The following is a 21,722-nucleotide window of genomic DNA, read 5'->3' as shown; positions in this document are numbered from 1 at the left end:
AGACAGTTTAAGTGGAATATCTCCCTGGAGATAGATTATAAATAGAGCATTAATCCCCCACCCCCAAAGAAAAAGAACAAAGAAGCCCTTGATGCCTAGAAAGTTACGGATGATGGGGCCCTTCCAGTTATCTTTTCTTAAGCTACATCCTAAACAGAGTTTGCAGAGCAGAGGTGGAGTATAAACTTTGTCTGGTCCGCTTTTTAAGTGCTCACGCCAACATTTCAAAGCAAATTTCACAATCACACCTTTGTTTACACACACACACACACACACACACACACACACACACACACAGGATTTAGAGCTTCTCTTAGAAGTGAGAGTTGGAGGCTGGGGGTGTAGCTCAGAGAGTCCTCCAAGCAAGCATATGGCCTTGGGTTCAAGGCCCTGAACAGAAAAAAAAAAAAAACAACTCAGACTTGGCCACGGTGGTTCTTTGGCCTGGGCTGCAGCTGGTGGCAGCTGTCCCTCTCCTGGGGTGATCTGCGTCCTACTAACAGTGTCCTTCCTGTCAGCGTTCGCTTAAGGACTTCAGTGGATCCGGCAAGGTAGTTGGCGCAAGTGAACCAGAAGAGGAAATACTTGGCCCCCTCTTCCATTTCTATTAACAAGATAGAGAGGGAAGCTTTTCATTTATTTCACAATATCTCTCCAGAGAAGCTCTCCCTTGCGCCTGCAGGACTTGCAGGGACTCTCCATTTACTGGCTCAGGTGTGACACCCACCATCTACAACTCTACCCAATAAGATTTCATGCAGAGCTTTGCAATGAAGCTTCCAGCTACCGGATCTGTTTCCAGCTGCACATACACCCCCACCCCCAGCAGTCCTCCTTCAGAGAAAGGGAAGGGCAGAATGGCCGAGAATGAGGACGGCTCTGCCTTGCAGCACCAAACTTCACAGAGGCTGGGTCCTGGGAGAGGGGTAAGGGACCAACAGCTACGGTGACTGGAAGAGAGGGGTAAGGGACCAACAGCTACGGTGACTGGAAGAGAGGGGTAAGGGACCAACAGCTACGGTGACTGGAAGAGAGGGGTAAGGGACCAACAGCTACGGTGACTGGAAGAGAGGGGTAAGGGACCAACAGCTACGGTGACTGGAAGAGAGGGGTAAGGGACCAACAGCTACGGTGACGAGCATGTCTGGTGGTGATAATCAGAAAATTGAGATTCCCAGCGTGTGGTCCAGCCTCTGGCCCTTACTGGAGTCTGTTTGGAACAGGGAAACCACCACTCTGTCTGACAAACCCCAACTTCTGCCATTTAAAATAAGTGATGTTGTATGTGCGGTGGAGTGGAGAGATGGGTCAGTCGTTAAGAGCACTGGCTGCCCTTGCAGAGAACTGGGTTCCATTCCCAGCACCTGCGTGGCTGCTCACAAGTCTCTAACTCCAGGAGATCTGGTGCCCTCTTCTGGCTTCTTCAGGCATTGCACGCACATGGGCACAAACACAACTCAGGCAAAACACATTTTAAAATAACAACAACAACAAAAAAAAAACCCTCTATAAATAGCCAGGCAGTGGTGGCCCCTGCCTTTCATCTCAGCTCTAAGGGACAGAAGCAGGTGGATCTCTGTGAGTTCTAAGCCAGCCTGGTCTACAGAGCTAGTTCCAGGACAGCCAGGGCTACACAAAGAAACCCTGTTTTGAAGAAAGATACTGAGTTAAAATTCATGGAAGTGGGGCCGAGAACAGTTGTGGAACTAAGAAGGCCCAATGCCAGGTCTTTTTCAGTAAGTTTCCATTTGAGGGAGGATGATCTATGGTAATGATTCTGGATCCAAGATGGTGGTAGAGAGCCAAATAGGGAGGTGAGGAAGACACGGCAGGGTAGGAAAGATGGCAGGTGGCCTTGGCTATTGCAGCAGACTGGAGAGAGGTACAAGGAAGTGGCCTGTGCCAATCTGAGACCGGGAAACACATTTTGTTCTTTCAGGGACAATACTGGCCCATTATCTTAATGGCATCTTAAATCATTATCTCAACGTGATGCTTCAGTAATTGGCATTTCCAAAGTGTTCCAAATCATTCAGGAAGCAGGGGATGTTATCCGTGACCAAAACCTTGGACTCCATCCAGAGGCAGAGCACACCCTACATCTGTCGATGTGGCTTCTGGCTTCAGAGACTCATTGTTGAGTCCATGAGCATTGTCTGCCATCCAGTGACCCTGAGCCAGATTGTTCAACTCCAGAGTCCATGGTTGGCTTCACTTACGTGTGTGTGTGTGTGTGTGTGTGTGTGTGTGTGTGTGTGTATACATCACATTTTAATCTATGTTTGGCAGGGGCCTCCGTAGAACCAATGGAGGTCAGAGGAAAGTTTATAGGACTCAGTTTTCTCCTACCCTGTGAATCCTGGGGCTCACACTCAGATCAACCTTGGCAGCAAATGCCTTTACCCACTGAGCTCTATCTCTCAGGCCCCAGGCCGTCTTAATTATACTTTAACTCAGGTTTCATTTGTATTCAAAAGATGCAGGTTGTAAGATTTTGCTTAATCCGTGGGTCCTAAGTTATCTGTGAGCAGCCTACTTTCTCACAACCATCACGATGGCTCCTGAATCGCGCAGATACTTGTTATACACTTGATGCTAAGAAATGATCTTACCAAAGCATTTGTAGGAGGGATTCCCAGTATGTGTTTGTGTTTGCAAAGTCGCTCTTCCAGGTAGGGCTCTTTCACAGCAGAGGTTCATGATGTAATGGTAACCTGCTTCCTTCAGGTTGTCATCGGGTGGGTATACCCTGTAATCAAAACATGTTTATGTAGTTCCTCAATCCTAGATCATCGATGAACTGTTATATTTTGGGTCCTAAGAGTGGCTATATCTGTAATGTGGTTACAGGTGGTTTTTTTTAACATCGTTTTCTATGTTAAGGAAACAGTGTAATATAATGGCAGTCTTCTCCAACATGAGTCATGTGTGGGTTCCTTTGAAGGGAAGCACCCTCTTCATTCTCAGTGTTTAAAAGGTCTTATTGTTCCTTCTCCTATAAACAAAATCAAGAATAACTGTAATTATAAACAACTTCTACAATTACAATGCTAAAATTAAAAAGCATGACTACAAAGTCGAGATGGTTTCAATATGTTGACGTTCATCAAGTTTGACCGAAAGTGAAATCGCTATCGTGAGCAGAACTGCCCCCCCTGGCGGAGGCGGCGTGAGTATGGGTCTGACACATGCCCTGCCAGGTGGGCTGGCAAGTGTTTGCTCTTCACCTGTTTCTGCTTGAACCTCACTGACAGAAGGAACTTGGCCTTCCCTCAGTGTGACTGCATTGAGAAGTCCAATTGGTTATTTTCTGATGGTCCTGGGGCAATAAAGATAGTACCACACTTGCTAACCTCACTGGCATTACCATGACACATCCAATGTCCTCAAAGTCCTCTGCTAAGATGGCCTTCTGGAAGACCAGAGCTAGAAGGTCACTTGACTAATACGTTGGCTCTCCGGAGAGTTCATGGTGGCGGGGAAAGCCTCTGTTGGACTTTTCCAGAGGTCTAGGAAACCCAGTCTGAGAAACGCTGACATACGGGGATGTGTGGATTTTGCATTACAAGATTAAGAGCTCTAAACATGAACTAGGGAAATTGCTTTGTCTCTCATAACTCATTTCTTTTTCTATAGAATAATATTTCTCTTAGTTATCTTCATGGTTAAATGAGATCACGTACATGGTGTTTGGCAAAGAGTAGACACTCAGCAATTGCTGGCTCTCCTCCTTTCCTTCCCACAGGTTTTTCTATTTTTAGACTTTTTTAAAAAAATGATTGGTGTGTTTATCTATAATGGAATGGAGCAGACCTTCCATTATATGTGCATGTGGAAGTCAGAGGACAACCCTGCGGAGTGGATTTTTTTCCTTCCACTTTTATGTGGGTTCTGGGATTTAACTCAGGTTGTCAGATTTGTGTGACAAGCATTTCACTCACTGAGCTAGCTCACTGGCCCCTCTTATTGATCTTTAAAATCAATTGAAAAAACATGGGTTTAGGATACAACTGAGTGAACAGCATTTAGCCCGCAGGAGGCCCTGGGTTCTAACACACACACAAAAGCAAAGCGGAAGATCAAATAAGACAAAAAAAAAAATGCCCAAAGCAAAATGAGACAAAAATGACTACAGAAATAGCATTGAGTTCATTTTGTGTTGGCCAGCCACTCCTAGAACAGGGCCTACCCTGAAGTGTAGTTAATAAACCAGTGAGACTTCATTGGAAAAACCAATTTTTCCTTTGTCAGTGGGCATCGTTGCAGATAGCTTCTTGGTTGGGGGTGGAAGTCAGTCCACTGCCCCTCTCGGCCCTGGGACCCTCTCTGGCTTGAACCTGTGCAGGCCCAGTTCCTGCTGCCACAGTCTCTGTGAGGTGAAAAGTACATCAGTGGGCTGGAAGACACTGTTTCCTTGGCGCCACCATCGTCTTTGGCTCCTACAATCTCTTTCTACCTCCTCTTCCAAATAGATCGCTGAGCCTTGAGGAGTTTGATGAAGATGTACCATTTAGGGCTGAGGATTCTAAAGTCTCATTCTCTGCACCTTGTCCAATCAGGAGGCAGAAGTGGGCTGATCTTAATGAGTTAGAGGCCAGCCTGGACTACACAGTGAGTCCCTGTCTCTAAAAAACTAAAAATAAGATTGAAGACTAGGGCCGGGTGTAGTTCCCAAGTATGATGTGCTTAGCATGGATAGGTGGGTACTCAATACCCAGCATTCCTCACTTTCATCAAAAGCCACACACTGGGTACAGACCAGGAGAGGCAAGTGGAATGCTGGAAGAGCAAGGTTAATACACTTAAGTGTGTATTTTATTAGTCAGAGTTTCAAAAATTCCATTTTTAATGCACTTAAATACGACTGTAATTACAGTGTTTCCCTCGCAATGTGAAAATACTATACTACTCCTGGTTGATTTCGGAAATTACGACATCCTCAAACAGATCCGCGATGGCGAAGGCAGTCTTGGGGCTAGCCTGGGCCATCTAGGAAACAGAAGGATGCGCATGCGCACCCCCTCTCACCTGCCAGACCAGGGGATAGCAGAGGCCGGTGGCATGGGTTCCCTCTCTAGGACGCACAAGCTGGTGTTAGGAGAGACCGCAAGAGAGCAGGGTGTCCCCACAGTAACACACTGACCGACACCGCTTCTAGTTGCTGCCACCCGGCTTGGAGTCACCAGCAGCACGGCGGCCAGCAGGGACATGAGCGGCACGACGGAAGCGAACCCGGCACGACAGCCGTAAAGTGACGCCACGGCGTGCTTTCCGGCTTCCAGAGATTTAAATTTTCCAGGTTCGTGAGACCTCCAATTTTTTTCTCTGTGTGTTTTAAATGAAAACACCACATCTAGACTTAACTCTGTCCTATCCGTGATAGATAGTATTATTTTGTACTTCTTTATTAGTGTTTTGTGATTTCCACTTTAATTCATAAGTTTTAAATCTTTTAGTTTCTAAGCAAAATAAGTTTATAAATATTTGTTATTTTGCATAGGGATCTCTCTTTGAACACAGTATGCAATCATAAGACTTTTTAAAATTATTATACTGAAGGAAAACCCCCAAACAATGGGGGCTGCCTCTCGGTCCCAGAATTAGGCACACATCACACCCAAACACCTGTTTTCACAGATTCTTTATTACGCAGGGAAGAAAAGTTAAAGTGGCTGCTTTCTGACTCAGACAGAAAACAGCAGCAAATGACCTTGAGGGTGTTCAATTTTTAAGAAGAGTAAAAAGGTGAGGTCTGTGTCAGAATGAACGAGGATGTTGTGGTATATTTTGATGGGGGTGTGTTGATTGGGTGAACCAAAGGGGGCTTTTGATTGCTGGAGTTTAATACTTTGATAGTTGGATCTTGGTAATCAGAATCAGGAGAAGGAAGTGGCCAAATAAGAGAATAGACCTTCGTGGCTAGCTTTAGAAATCTAGGTTTTTAGCAACACAGAGGGAAGGGGAGAGAAGGGCAGGGTTTGCCAGAGCCACGTGCTCGAGTGAGCTAGTGTTCTTTCATATTTATTTATATTATTATTTTTATTATTATAGTAAGTATAATTACTATAATATTATAGTAGGTAAGATAACTATGAAACTTTGTAATAATAAATTTCAAATTGTGGATAAGAAGAACAATTTCTTAGCAAACTTTCAAGAAGCTTTTTGTTTTGGAAACAGTACTGGAGAATGAACCTAGGCCTTACGCACATAGCCAGGCAAGTGGTCCACCCCTGAGCTACTTCAACCCCAGCCCTTCAGTGAATAATTTAAAAATGTAAGTATCCAATCACTATAAAATAAATCAGAGTTAAACTTCTTTCCTGTGGACCCAAGCCCCCAGTGCCTGGAGATTTTACCAAAAACTGAAGGAACAAATAATCCTTATGTAAACTTTTTCTAAGAATTCAGAATTAAAAACCAGAGAAAGCTGCCCAGTGCATCATCAGCATGACTATAGCCTTAATACTCAAGTCTCCCAAAGATAATATCGGACAATAAAGGTATAAACCAATCTATTAACACAGATGTATTTTTTAAACAAACAAAAACAAAGGGGTGAGCCAGGCGGTGGTGGCGCACGCCTTTAATCCCAGCACTCGGGAGGCAGAGGCAGGCGGATCTCTGTGAGTTCGAGACCAGCCTGGTCTACAGAGCTAGTTCCAGGACAGGCTCCAAAGCCACAGAGAAACCCTGTCTCGAAAAACCAAAAAGAAAAAACCAAAAAAAAACAAAAACAAAAACAAAGGGGTGAATAAATTTAATAAATTATGACCAATAAATTAATAATTTACCCTGGTTGCACAAGGGAGATATATTTGTAAAATGCCCTCAGTTATTTTCTTTCTTTCTTTTCTTTTCTTTTCTTTTTTTTTTTTTTTTTTGTTGTTGTTGTTTTTCGAGACAGGGTTTCTCTGTAGCTTTTGGTTCCTGTCCTGGAACTAGCTCTTGTAGACCAGGCTGGCCTCGAACTCCCAGGGATCCGCCTGCCTCTGCCTCCCGAGTGCCTGGGATTAAAGGAGTGTGCCACCACTGCCCAGCCCCTCAGTTATTTTCTTTTCGGTGCCAGGGACCGAATCCAGGATCTTGTTCCTTCTAAGAATGTGTTTACCTCTGACTTACACTCCAGTCCTAGCAAAGGTAACATTTCAAGGTAACATTATGAAATATTGAAAATGTTAAAAGCGTAGCTATCCTCTAGTCCATACGTAAATGTAAGTAAACAGAATCACTGCAGAGCTTTTGGCATGGTCAAGTATAGGCGAAGACGCTCACATCCCGCAGCCCAGCAATTCCCCGCGTGTGTCTGTTCTGTGGTCCTCCGAGTGTATTCAGGGAACAGCAGTATCAGTTTCACCCGGGAAGCTGTTGGGGCTGCGCATGCTCAGGTGTCACCCCAATTTACTAGTCAGAAATGTGAGGGGGGGGCGATGGCAGTTGCCACTGTCTTAAAATAACTCCAAATTATTCTGATGCAGGCTACAATTTGAGAAATGATGACCTAGAGGAGTTCAGGTGCAGCTCCAGGGAGACACACGAGTGCGAGTCAGGTGCAGCCCGCAGGGCTTTCGAAACGACTGGACGATCTGGATACAAACCAGAGCACCACTGTTTCCGGGTCCTTTGACTTAGGGAACATTATGTACTTTTCCTGCACATTAGTTGCGCATTTGCTAAATGGGGCTGAATACAGACAGTTCCTTTTGCTTATAGTTGCCCTGAAGGTCAATTAAACCAATGTCTCGTGCGTGGTGACTAGTCAGTGCCCTCTTGGCACGCTCAGGCGGGCGCGCTCAGGCGAGCGTTCATTGCAGTCTTGCTTGCTATAACAAAATAATGGAAGCAGACTGCTCCAAAACAAGACCGAGCATGGACATGGAAATGGGCTGTAATTGATAAACTTTGATTGGCGGCTATATGAGTGTGAGTGTTTAGCCCTCTTCATTTTTTTTACATGTGATAGCATCAAGGTAGGGAAGCCTAAAAGAGGACCCAAGGGTCATCCATCCACGTCATGAGCTGCCCTGCCTTCGGGGTAGACTGCTGCTATTCTATCCTAACATTCACCCCAGACTTCTCTGCCCACGCACGGAGTAGCCTGCCGTTCTTCCTCCGTGTAAGAAGCTTCTGGTGACTGACCTCAGTGTCTGCTTCTCTTGACAGCAGGAAACGGCACTCATCCATCTCACCAATCACTTTTGAAAGGACATTCTGATGTGGATCTGTTATGCCATGTCCTTTCCAATGCAACCTGGCACCTGTAGGACCGGTTGTGGGTGAAGCTGGAGCCGGCTGGTTGTTCACTGCCTCTGGCTAGTTTATGCTTCAGTCGGATTTCGTTCATAGGTGCAGACTACTTTACACGCCTATGCGGCCAGACTTCTCTAGAATTTCCAGTTGTCATCTAGTTCTCTTCGGAGGGATGTACCTCCATCAGACAGATCTGTCTTTGTGCAATCTATGATTGGAAAGAAAAGTTATGTCCCGTGATATTCCTGGCCTCTTTCACTAATGGCATTCGGGCAATCTTTAGGGGAAGATTTAATCTCTTTCATCTAGTGACAGCTTCCTCCACAATGTAACTGTGTCATCTAAGTTAAAAAAAAAATGTAGTTGCAAAATAATTGACTTGTAATTCCACCTTTTATTAGCATTTCATTACACTTGCATACACGTATATAGTGTACTTTCATCGATTCAACCCCTCTATTACCATTTTTTACTTTCTTCTCCTCGCTCCCCTTTCCACATTCCTAGAGACCCCTTCTACCCTTTTTTAAAAATGTTATCACATTTATCTCTTTGTACTGAGGGATGGAAGGGTGTACATGGGACATGCATGTAGGGGTCAGAGAACAACCTTCAGGAGTTAGCTCTCTCCTCGCACCCTGTGGTTCCCATAGACCAGGCTCAGACCATCAGGCTGGTCAGTTCCTTCACCCACTGAGCAATCTTGGCAAGCCCCTTTTCCATTCCTATAATTTTCCTCCTTTATCCGTTGACATGCACTGTATTAGTTACCGTACTGATGCAGACCAACTTATAGAAGAAAGAGTTCGTTAACAGTCCCAGTGAAGGAGTCCGTAATGGCAAGGAAACCATGGCAGCGGGCAGTCCGAGCAGGAAGCTGAGAGATTACATCTTCCACTGCCTACCGAAAACGGAGGCAACTCTCTCAAACCGCCCCTTCAGGGATACCTCCTCCGCTAGCAAAGCTCCTCTTCCTAAAGGCTCTACAACCTCTTCCAAACAGCGCCACCCACTGGGTACCAAGTGTCCAAATTCCTGAGCCTGTAGGAGACGCGCTCTTTCATCACTGGGAGTATCTTAGCTGATCCGTAACTTGGGTATTGTAAATAGTTCCATAATAAACACGGGTGTACGAGTATTCCTGTGGTATACTAACTTCAGTCTCTTTGGGCATCACACAGCGGTTCCATTTTTAATTTTTGAGAAACCTCCATGCTGATTTTTTTTTTTTTACTGTTGCTGTGCTAATTTGCAATCTCAACCATGTAGCAGGTCCCGTTCTTTGTATCTTTACCAGTATTCATTGCTTTTCATTTTGCTTTGGCTTGGTTGCGGTTTTTTTGTTTGTTTGTTTGTTTGTTTGTTTGTTTGATGACTATCACTTTGACTGCCATGAAAAGTAATCTCATTGTACTCTCAATTTGTATTTCCCCGGTAGCTAAAGACGCTGAAAATTATTTCCATATGTGTATGAATTAGTTTTATTGTTTCATTTGGAAAGCGTCTAATATGGGTTCATTTGCCCATTTGTTGATAGGGTTATTTATTCTTTTGAAAGACCTGGTTTCTTTCAGTTCTGTATACATTCTGATTCTGAAGAGCTGGCAAAGACCTGTTCCAACTCTGACACCTGTCTCTTCATTGTTTTCTTTTTTGTTTGTTTGGGTTTGTTTGTTTGTTTTTGGTTTTTCGAGACAGGGTTTCTCTGTAGCTTTGAGGCCTGTCCTGGAACTAACTCTTGTAGAGCAGGCTGACCTCGAACTCACAGAGATCCGCCTCCCTCTGCCTCCCAAGTGTTGGGATTAAAGGCGTGCACCACCACCATCTGGCTTCTTCATTGTTTTCTTTGGCTGTGCATAAGCTTATGAGTTTGGTGTGATCCAATCTGCCAATCCTTGCTGTTGTTCCTTGAGCTAGGAACAATATTCAGAAACTCATCTATGCCTGGGTCTTGATGTCTTTCCTCCTTGTTTTCCACTAGCAGTTTCAAGTGTAACTCTTCTATAACCTGCTTGGTACCTCTAAATCTCTCTTACGTAAAATTCTGGAGTCGTGACTGAAATCAAAGTAGTGGAGTGTTTTATAAGAGACATGCTGACAGGTCTTTGCTTAAGAGAGCCTCTAGGGGGCAGTGTTATCCAGCAGACTCTTAGCACTGCCCTTCATTCAATCTACCCCGTTCACATTCTTCACCAAAGTTCTTTCTGGTCTTTTGTATTTTGGATCATGTCAAGGCATCGTTGGTCCTAACTACTAACATATGCTAAATGCTTAGCGGATTATGGCCTTTTAATTAGTTGATCTCCCAGATGAAGAAGTCTCCAGCTGAACTAGTCCTACATTTTTACATGAGAAGTACAGCTCAGTTTTCTGGAACACCTATAGGTCCTGGGTGTCTTTCCGATTTAAAGCTACGCCTTGAGTCGATATCAGCGCTTAGGTAACTCATATTCCTCAACTCGCGGGTTTCCTTGTGACTTCTTATTCCCACCCTGCACACTAGTATTGCTATCTGTTTCTCTCTTCTGGCTGTCACTATTTGGTTTATATGTTTAAGTACTCTGATAGTATGTGTATATATGATATGTATACATATATATTCCCAATAAATTAACCTTTTGTGAGTATGCATTTTTTTCTTAATTGAAATTTTTTTTTTTACTTTAGATGAACTCAAAAGTTTTGTCATAGTGAATGAATATGCACCTTGCCCTTTTAACTTGTCTGATTGTTTGAAGGACAGAATTCCAGAAATAGGGCCAGCAAGATGGTTCAGTTGCTTGCCACCAAGACTGACAACCTGAGTTTGATCCCCAGAACCAACTCTGAGAAGCATCATTACCCGGGCCAGTGGGATTGTGTCCGAAGCATTTAGTTCCAAATAGCTATTACTACAGGTCTTGAGTAGAGGGACACACGATTTCACTTATTTTTGCATCTCCCGTTAGCTAAAATTATGTTGGAAACCATCTAAGTGCTAAAAAACAAAAGTTTTTTTCTTTCTTTTTTTTTCTAGCTTTTATTCAAGTGCACTGACTTGACAATGATTTTAGATTTTGTTAAAAGCAGCCACATCCATGGATTGTACGTAGTCCTCAAAAGCATTAATCTGCTTCTCCAGCATATCTGTTCCAACCTTATCGTCTTCAACCACACACTGTATTTGAAGCTTTTTAATTCCGTATCCCACTGGAACCAATTTGGAAGAGCCCCACACCAAGCCGTCTGCCTGAATGCTTCTGACACACTCCTCTAACTTGGCCATGTCTGTCTCATCGTCCCAGAGCTTCACATCCAGTAAGATGGAAGACTTGGCAACAACCGCAGGCTCTGGAAAAGATTTAAAAATGCATTACCCTTACTCAACTGAACACCTTTGCTCTAGGTCCATCTTCTTACGGAAAAACACAGAAAACCCACCTCGTGTCTGTCACGCACATCCCTCTTTCTGTGTGGCTAAGAAAGAGGCATGGGACTGTGTAACAGTTTCTGTCCCACAGAGGAACGCCACAGCTGCCACCATCAGATCAGCTGCAGACCAGTAGCTGTGGACCAAAAGTATTTTTTTTTAAGACTTATTTATTTGTTATGTATACAACATTCCTTCCATGTATGCTTGCATGCCAGAAGAGGGCACCAGATCTCATTTTAGATGGCTGTGAGCCACGGTATGGTTGCTGGGAATTGAACTCAGGACCTCTGGACGTATAGTCAGTGCTCTTAACCTCTGAGCCATCTCTCCAGCCCAAACAAAAGTATTTTATTTGATGATCGAATGAGCAAGTGGGTAAAACCAATGACTGGTGACAAAGTTTTGATGTCTAGAAAGTAGTCACACATTTTAAATTTCGTAGTCAGTCGCTTTCCTTCCCCCAAAGCTGCGAATAGACCTGGCACTTCCGTGGGTTAGAGATGGACACACAGCTCTTCCTTAGCCCAAAGGCAGCTACTTCCACTGTTCCATCCAGTCGCTGATTCCTTCAGAAGCTCCCTTCTCTTGTGACGCTGCCACCTGCATCGCTGCTCATTATGAGTCTTGTGTCCACTATTCAGCTGGTGAAACGGAAAGCCTGGGGAATACTGCGTGTGGCGTGGAGGAATTTGCAGCGATTGTAACGTATTTGGGCTGTCTTTGACGCCTCATCTCTTGTCAGCGTCAGCTCACTTCAATGTCACCTACTGCTCCAGTCATCCCCCGCCACTTCATCCTCCTTTATTATCACTACAAGATGGATTTTCTTCAATCTTTATCGAACAGTGATCCCCTCTCCACAAAAGCTAAGCCTCCTCAGACCGTCATTTGAGGATCTAGGGATGTCAGTTCATCATCTCCTGAGTTGTATCTGCCAACACTGGCCTTCCTAGCTTACTCAGATCAGAAAACACACCCTAACTGTGTCATGTGCTTTTGTCTCCATTTTTTTTTAATTTTGTTTTTATGTTGTTCTGATTTTTAGACAGAATCTCACCATGTAGCCCAGGCTGACCCCACACTAGGATAGCTTTCTCACCTCTCGTTCCTGAGTGCTGGGCTTACGCGTGTGTGCCACCATGCTTCTTGCTGGCGGTGGTGGTGCTAGGGACTAAATCGGTGACCTCACACTCGATAGGAGAGCCAAGTCTTTCTAACAGCAAACTTCAAGCCTTCACCTGAGGCCCATGAGGCCTCTCTTTTTCAAAATGAACTAACTGCACGGGGCCATCACTAACTCCACCCTCTCCATCCTCCATCTGCCACGGGTCATCCTCGCCGGCTGCAGCTTTTCGTATCATTCACCCGTTTTATCCCTTTGCCTAGATTTACATTTTCCTCCTCATAATACAACTTAAGTTCTAGAAGGTCGAGACACATGCTGTCTTTGCACTCATGACGCCACCGAGAAGTGCTTGCTTGAGTGGGCTTCCAGTGTTTCTCTGGAACCTTTAGGGTGAGGGCAAGTCGGCATTCTGCAGACTAATGTTGCATCCTCTGCTTTCTTGCAGCCATACTCCCCATCGCTTCCAGCTGCTGCACTGAGGTTTCCCACCACGTCTCCAGAAGGCTTCTGGAGAGAGTGAACGCCTGCAGCATCCAGAGAGCCGACGGGGACTGTGACTTGGCTGCCGTCATGTGAGTGTTGTTCAGCGAGGACGTGTCAAACCGAAGGCTGATGATCCCCTTGGGGAACAGGCGCTAATGCTTTACCTGACGCACAACCAACACAGCACTCAAACAAGGGTAGGGAGAGTAACTCTCCTGTCTTTTGGGCGCCAGGCTACCTGGGGTAAACACACAATCCCTCTGTATGCCCTGAGTCCTGTGCTCGACCTTCAGCTTTTTCTAAAAGAAAAGATTTATTTACTTATTGATTTTGTATATATTGTGTTCTGCCTGCATGTATGCCTGCAGGCCAGAAGAGGGCACCAGATCTCACTACAGATGGTTGTGAGCCACCGTGTAGTTGCGGCAGTTGAACTCAAGACCTCTGAAAGGGCAGCCAGTGCTCTTAAGCTCTGAGCCATCTCTCCATCTTGTCACCACTTTAAACTGTAACTTTCCCCAGGCAGGAGAAGGTTGCTGACACTTTTACTCTCTGAATTCAACAGGAATTATAATCTGAAAAACAAACTGGCAATGTCTGCACTTGTTACGGCACTGCAAGCAATCCACTTGCAAATGCCCTTGTTGCTTTTGATTCTGGAGTGTTGGTTCACAGGCAACCCCCTGGCCCTCCCACCCCTTCCACTACACCTCAGGGTCAGCACCGTAGGTCAACAACAGCAGTCTAAGAGGAAGGCATAATTTATTTCCCTGCCATGCAGGAGTGGACAAGGTTACAGAGTTCATCTGCTGTAGTATTGCTGGCACATGGTAGATGTGGGATTCTCACACAGCTCTCTGGCTTAAGAACACTATTTCATCTAAGGTCATTCAAAAGGAAGGGTGGAATGTAGAGCCTGTAATCTTAGCATTCAGGAGGCTGAGGCAGAGGGGTCACCAGTTCAAGGTCAGTCTGGGTCACTTGGTGGTAGCCTATCTCAACAAAAACAACGTTTTCCCCTCACCTCCCTCGAGTGCTGAGCTTAACACCACTTACGCGTCTGGGTGACGCTAAGGAGCCATTTAGCATTCTTTCCTTTGGAACATAGAATAACATCATTGCCTATGCCCAAGCTCCTGAGACAGCTTTGTTCTATTAAAGTATTAGTCAGTGATTATATACTGAGAACTGTTCTGTAGACTGAGGATACAACAGTGATCCAGTATTCTCTGACCTTCTTGAGTCTTTAAGGAACTTTTTATGCGTCTGGGTTTCACAGGTCATCCTATGAGTTTCCTTAGTCTGGTAGTTTGAATTATTTCTAGGATTATACACACACACACACACACACACACACACACACATTTTAAGAAAAGGGGGAAATATATTGCTTAGCTTGTATCATATGCCCAGTTATTGTTATTTTAGTATTAGAATGAGAAAATGAAGATTGAGGATTTCTCTGCATCTTTTCAGAGAAATCTACTCACTATGTAAGTTGAGAAACCCTGATCCAAGACAAGAATTCTAAAAATGGCAGAGAAAGAGTTCATAAACCATTGACAGACAATCTTCAGATTAGGGGATTGTGAAGTCCTTGACATTTGTTTGTTTTTTTTTTCTTTTTTCTTTTCTTTTTTTTTCTTTTTTTTTTTTTTAGTTTTTCGAGACAGGGTTTCTCTGTGGTTTTGGAGCCTGTCCTGGAACTAGCTCTTGTAGACCAGGCTGGTCTCAAACTCACAGAGATCCGCCTGCCTCTGCCTCCTGTGTGCTGGGATTAAAGGCGTGCGCCACCACCGCCCGGCCGTTTTTTTTTTTTTTCGAGACAGGGTTTTGCTGTAGTTTTAGAGCCCGTCCTGGAACTACCTCTTGTAGATCAGGCTGGCCTTGAACTCACAAAGATCACCTGCCTCTGCCCCCCAAGTGCTGAGATAAAAGGCGCACACCACCAACGCCCGGCTGTCCTTGACATTTTTTACGCAGGAACCTGTAAGCAGCTCCCAGGCAAAAGGTCTGGTCCACGGGTTTTATAAGATTTTCCAAAGATTCAGAGACTAATGAAGTTTTAAAACTATACTTGGGGTCAGATGCTGAGGAGCAAATAATTATTTGCCCAGGATTAAATAATCTTGCGTGACTACCAAGGAAAACAGAGGGTAGAGAACTCTCTCTGCTTCGCTTCACCTCTGTTTGCACTGCCCTGGCTCCAGAAGCTTGAATGATTTGATCATTGGGAACCAGTGTAATCTGTGCCATCCAAGATGCATATCATAAGGTGCCTCCTTCTAAGGGGCATTTCAAGTCCCTAAGCTTTGGGAGATCTCTGAGCTAGGGTTTGAATATAATATGTCTCCTACAGGCTTATTGCTGGGTGATGGCTCTGCAGCTGGTAGCCCTATTCTGGGAGGTTCAGTAAACTCTAGAAGGTGGGGCCTGCTGCAGATAGGGCCTTGTCAGAGGAACTGGGTCACTAGGGGTCTGACTATGTCCCCAGCCCCTTCCTCCCCATCACAATATGAAGAACCCCTGCAGTACATATTCCCACCGTCATGGTGTTCTTCCCCAAATGCTTGGAGCCAATTAGTCATGGTTGAGCCCTCTGTTTTTTTTTTTTTTTTTTTTTTTGATTTTTCGAGACAGGGTTTCTCTGTAGCTTTTGGTTCCTGTCCTGGAACTAGCTCTTGTAGACCAGGCTGGCCTCGAACTCACAGAGATCCGCCTGCCTCTGCCTCCCGAGTGCTGGGATTAAAGGCGTGTGCCACCACCGCCCGGCGGTTGAGCCCTCTGAAACCACAACTCTCCCCTAAATTCATCCTTAAATAGGTCCTCTAAGACTAATAAAGTATACTTGATAGAAATGGCAGTATTTTAATTAATCTTCATAAATATCATTGGTAATAATTGGAGAGTCAAAAATACATAGACAGTTGATAGCAGCTGGAAGCATCTGGATGCTTGTTTTTGTTTAGTTCAGCTCCTAGTCTGCCGAACTAGATTGACCAAGCCTGTCTTTGCTGCTCTGAGAAACACCAAAGTCCTAACTGTTCTTCTCAAGTCCTTCCACGTCACTGACGTAGGCATATCTGTCATTTCAACCTAAAGGAGGCATAACAACATTTACAAGGAAGTCTCATGTAGAATTAGGAAAACAAAGTTCCTGTGGGTATTTAAGAGACAGCATCTTGAGAACACTATGGGTGATAGGATTGCAGTTTAGGTGGGGATTGGCGGATGTCAGAGATCTTAAAGGCATAGGCAATGTAAACCCTTTCTTATTTGCTGTTTTTGTCCTTCTCTGACCAAAATGCCTGACAGAAACAATGTGGTGGAGGAAAGATTTATTTGGCTGATGGTTTTTAAGTGTTCAAGCCCATGGTGGTAGTCAAGACATGGCGGAGTCCTTGGTGGGAGGTTGCGTGTGGCAGAGGCTCTGCATGTCACGGTGGATCAGAGAGCAGAGTGAGATCAGAACCAGCAGCTGGGCCATGGCTTTCAAAGGCCAGTTCCTAGTGAATGGTCCCACAGCTTCCCCAAACAGGAAAACAGTCAGGGAGCAGGAGTTTGAAACTTTAGCCAGTGGAGAACATTTCAGATTCAAACCATAACATCCTCACTTTGAGGAGGAAAAAATATAATTGAAGAATTAACCTTTAGGTTTTAAAACTAGATTATTTTGTTTTGCTTTTCAAATTAATGTGTTTTTTAATGTGAGTGCTCTATCTGCATGTACACATGCCTGCCAAAAGAGGGCATCAGAACCCATTATAAATGGATGTGAGCCTCCTTGTGCTTGTGGGGAAATTGAACTCAGGACCTCTGGAAGAGCAGCCAGTGCTTTTAACCACTCATCGTACCAGCCCACAAAGTATTAATTTTTAATTAAAAGGAAATTATAAAGCCAATCTCTGTTTTTAAACATTTGATTTATAAAAGTACAAATTTATAAAATGAACCCTGTGCTGATAAGCATGTTACGATTTGGTTCCAAAATGAATACAAGTTTCCCATGGAGGATGCCAGCTACAAGCTGCCCTGCAACTGTGGTGCCAAGCGCTGCTGTCGCTTCCTTAACTGAGGCTGTCGCTGCCCCAGATTCCTCCCGTGCCCGCTGCCATTTCACCCTGACCTGTGGATGTGCTCGTGGAGCGGGCAAGAGCCTCCAGCCCACCCAGCCATCGGCTCTTTCCTGCCCCGGGGACCCAGGATGTAGATATTGTACAAAGGTTTCTAAATTCCTTCTTTTCTATGTACTTTTTTATTTAAGAGAGTGGGGTCCCAAGAGAGAATCTCCCCCACAATAAAGTCTGTCAATGTTTGGGAAAATAGATTTTTGTATCTTTCAGTGGTTACAGATCCTCTCTGTTGTGTTTTCTAATACTCTACCTAAGAAGTCTTATTTTCAAATGATTTTACTACAGAAGCATACCTGGGTTTGTCCAAAATGTAGTCATTTAACCATGACTGCATAAAAAGGCTTTGAGATTTGAGACCAGAAATGCAGAAAGCATCACTTGTATTACAAATGCCACACCCAAGCAGCGTATACTATAAACTACAATTAATTATTTAATTCATAGAAATTAAATTATCAATGATCTCACTAGACTCTTCCACTCTATTTTCTGCCTGGAAATAAGTCCTTTGTTTCTGACCCTATAAATAAATGATCATTGTACTTTCTCCATGCCCTAGACAGCAGTTTGCTTGTTCCCAGCCCTCTACCCAGACTTCATTAAGGAACTTCCGGAAACACAATGAAAAGCTGTTATCTTTAGCAGAGGTGCAGGTTTCTTGTACTTCACAGAGATTATCTCTTAAACAGAAATCTCTGTTTGTTATTGTTGTCCACCTCACAACCCCACCCCATGGAGCCATTCAGGAAGTTAGGATTTCTCAGAAGTAGTTTTGTAATGATGCTCCAAGGAAGAGCGGGGAGAAATAAACTTCAGGGAGTAATTCCAGATATAGTCTCCACAGAAGGACCACAGCTCACACTCACTGGGGAGGACCACAGCCCACACTCACTGGAGAGGACCACAGCCCACACTCACTGGAGAGGACCACAGCCCACACTCACTGGAGAGGACCACAGCCCATACTCACTGGAGAGGACCACAGGCCACACTCACTGGAGAGGACCACAGCCCACACTCACTGGAGAGGACCACAGGCCACACTCACTGGAGAGGACCACAGCTCACACTCACTGGAGAGGACCACAGCCCACACTCACTGGAGAGGACCACAGCCCACACTCACTGGAGAGGATCACAGCCCACACTCACTGTATTTTTTTTTTCTTTTGAGGCAGGGTCTGTCTGTCTAAGTAGTCCTGGCATTCAGGAACTCTGTGAATCAGGCTGACCTTGAACTCACAGAGTGCTGGGATTGAAGGCACGTGCCACCACACCGTTGTCCATTGGACTATATGTACCGGTACCCTTCCTGGGTGCAGAATCAGGAGGCCTCCCTGGTTTCTGATCTAGAAATTCACAGTGGGGTGAGCTGGTGGTACTGTTAGGGATTATGAAACTGGGGTGTCTGAGGGAGGATGGAGGATGCTACCTACTTCCTTTCTCAGTGTTGTCTCAACCTGAATGAAAGGGCAATTAGGAGCCAGCTGGGGTTCAGCATGTCCTGCTCCTGAGGATTCCGAACACCGTCGAGAATTGTATTCAACTCTGAGCCCTGCCAGGGCCAGCCATGAAACAGGCTTCCATGGGGTGGTTGTTGCCTCTTCCTTTAGCTCCTACATGGTTCCGCCTCCTATGGCTTCTCAGGGAGAGCATCTCTCTCTCCTTTGAGTGGATAGGAAGGAGCTGTAGCTGAAGTTTTACTTTTTCTAGCCCAGCCATGCTAGAAGTTTTCTCCCACAAGAGCAAAGCAGCTAACTGGCTGCAGACAGTCAGCACTGATTGCTAAGTCCCCTCTATGTGAGGCAGGTGGAGAATAGAAAGTCTTCTATTAGGATGTCCGCTCCTTTCGGATTGATTTTCCTCCACAATCTGACTTTCCCACGCTAAAGCCCACCCACACGTTTCCACGGTCGTCTCCTCTGTTGATTCCACACATTATCTGATAATGGTTTCTCTTGAGAGAAATAGCAACCTGTTCCCCGCCCCTCCCTTCATCTCCCCGTGACTATCAGGCTTGAGGGTTTTAGTTTATCAGGACACAGCTATATTATACATGTAGAAACAGCAGGATTTGCCACATTTCACCAGATCTGCCTGGCACCTAATGGAGAACTTTAAAAAGAGAAACTCCACTAGTTAGCCCAAATTGTGGGGGCCACCCCCTAAAAATAAAAACAAATTCTGAATTGTAATTAGAACTACATTATGTTAAATTTTATTGGACACCAAAATATTTTAGTAGATTTTTCTATTGGCCAAACTTGACTTTAGGTCTGTAATGAGTTACTGCATTCCTATTGTAATAGGGGCTTTTCAGAATTGTCTCAACTCTTCCTCCATCAAGATAGAGTGTTTCCTCGGTAGGAGAAGTGAAAAAAGTGCTCAGACAAAAGACATAGGAAATTAAGTATCAGAAGAGGCATATGAAGAGAAGAAAGAGGATGGTCACCAAGGGGGTCCAGACAAGGGGGTCCAGACAAGGGGGTCCAGACAAGGGGGTCCAGACAAGGATGTGCCTGTGAAGGGCCGGAAGGATGAATTGGTTTTGTTGGATGAAGTTTGAAGTGGGAAGAGAATTGTTTTCCCTGAGTTTGTTACTATGTTTTCCTCCTTTCATCCTCTCATTCCCCCTCCTTTCTCCTCCTCTTCATCCAATCTCCCCTTTCCCTCCTCCTCAGTTTAACACTGGACTGACACTGAGGACAACAGACATCCTCTTGGTGTTCCACTTGACGTCCCTAAGAATGCAGTGTCCAAAAGTGGGGGCTGTCTGCAAGTTACCAGTTCTTTATATAGGTGTAATTCTTTGGTTTTTGTTTGTTTTGGAGGCAGAGTTTCTCTGTATAGCCCTGGCCGTCCTGGAACTCCCTCTGTAGACCAGGCTGGCTTCAAACTCAAGAGATCCACCTGCCTCTGCCTCCCGAGTGCTGGAGTTAAAGGCATGCGCCACCACACCTGGCTTGTACTTGTAATTTCCGTGAAGATATTTTTTTTTCTCCTTTTCTTGGCAGCCTCCATGTTAAACGCAGAAGGATTTGCATCAGCCCGCACAATCATATGTTGAGGCGCTGGATGAGAGCCTCACAGGTGAAGACTGGCAAAGGAAACCCCTGCCGTAAGAGCGACAGGAAGAGTCACACCCCGAGGAAGCATGGGTCACAGAGCCACAAAGCTCCGGGTTAGAACGGACACAAGACCCTACGGGGATAACGCCATAGTTGGTCATAAATTTGCCCCCTGAATCTTCCTTACAGACACCCCATGGTGTTTTGTTTTGCTAAAGGATGGTTGCGGGTGAGGATGTTAAGTTCAATGGTTGTGCAGCTTTGAGGGTCAACCCTTGGCACCGAAAGCAAAGACCAAACAAAAATGTGCACAGGTAACCAATGATATACTTAACTGAAAACATAAAATTCATCTTTATACACAAAATTTAAAGGGATAATATTGATAGAATTCTCCTAACTTTTAAGTTGAAGTTCTCTGGTCCTACCGAGGAGCTGAAGGATTGGTACAAGGATTCTGTACACACCTGCCACCTGCATTAGTCACTGTGAACATTCTCTCTCTCTTCTGTGTGCTTGTGTGCACTGTATATACATGGAAGGGGTTCTTCACTAAACCATCTGCAAAGTTGCAAGCCTGACCTTTGTCTAGCCCATTTCCTGTTACTGAAGTATTTCTGATTAGGTAACTTCTAAAGAGTACAAGTTTATTTGGCTCAGGTTTCAGAGGTGGGAAAGCCCGAGAACTTGACACTAACTGGTCAGCATCTGGGAAGACCTTTACAATGAACCTTAATGTGACATGTGGCAAGACAGCCCAGTGTGCTAACTGGATCCTCTCCTCTTCTTATACAGCCACTAGCAACATCAGGGAGACTACACCCAGGCAGCCTCATTTAACCTCAACTAAGGTTAAATTTAAAGGCCCATCTCCAGATGCCAACAACATAGAGATTTAAGGATCAAGTTCCAATACATAAATATCTGGAGAACACACTCAAACCATAGCAATATTTCAGCTCCAAGTTCTTTCTCGAATTATCACCCAAGAATAAACACATTTTCCTAAATAATTACACTAGCCGTTTTATACCTGGAAAGTCAGCAATTTTGTATAGTCTATACTCAAATTTCTTCCCAGATCACCTTATATAATTTTTTCCCATCCAGGTTCACATATTGCCATTCGTTTTTATGTTGCCTTAATATTTTCAATATAAAAGTGTCCCTCGGGCTTTTTCTTTTCTGCCTTCCTTCTGTTCTTCCATAGCTTGGACTCTTTAAAAGAGTAAAGATCAGAATTTGCTGCA

At 44.7% G+C, this 21,722-nt stretch overlaps 2 protein-coding genes, 1 long non-coding RNA gene and 1 other non-coding gene across 5 annotated transcripts in view; 2 read left to right on the top strand and 2 right to left on the bottom strand.

Moving 5' to 3' along the window:
* The window catches only part of LOC142851874 (uncharacterized), a 17,148-nt gene extending 11,902 nt beyond the window's left edge, over nt 1-5,246 (bottom strand). For both annotated transcript variants that reach the window (XR_012910882.1, XR_012910881.1), the window contains exons 1-2: nt 5,029-5,246; nt 2,613-2,749 (exon numbers count right to left, since the gene is read on the bottom strand). This is a non-coding gene — a long non-coding RNA (uncharacterized LOC142851874). The remainder of the gene's footprint in view (nt 1-2,612; nt 2,750-5,028) is intronic.
* The window catches only part of Tmem267 (transmembrane protein 267), a 234,166-nt gene that overhangs the window by 21,556 nt on the left and 190,888 nt on the right, over nt 1-21,722 (top strand). The window lies entirely within an intron of this gene.
* Nucleotides 1-21,722, top strand: part of Ccl28 (C-C motif chemokine ligand 28) — a 22,660-nt gene extending 938 nt beyond the window's left edge. Inside the window, exons 2-3 of the mRNA XM_075976010.1 lie at nt 13,234-13,360; nt 20,419-21,722. Coding sequence (XP_075832125.1) covers nt 13,234-13,360; nt 20,419-20,590 — 299 coding nt within the window. The 3' untranslated portion in view covers nt 20,591-21,722. The remainder of the gene's footprint in view (nt 1-13,233; nt 13,361-20,418) is intronic.
* LOC142853216 (small nucleolar RNA SNORA41) lies at nt 11,672-11,803 on the bottom strand. Its single transcript, XR_012911134.1, has one exon. It is a non-coding gene; the product is annotated as a small nucleolar RNA SNORA41 (small nucleolar RNA).

This window comes from Microtus pennsylvanicus, chromosome 6, assembly GCF_037038515.1.
Source record: "Microtus pennsylvanicus isolate mMicPen1 chromosome 6, mMicPen1.hap1, whole genome shotgun sequence".
Lineage (NCBI taxonomy): Eukaryota > Metazoa > Chordata > Mammalia > Rodentia > Cricetidae > Microtus > Microtus pennsylvanicus.
This window is presented reverse-complemented; position numbering and strand designations above follow the sequence as displayed.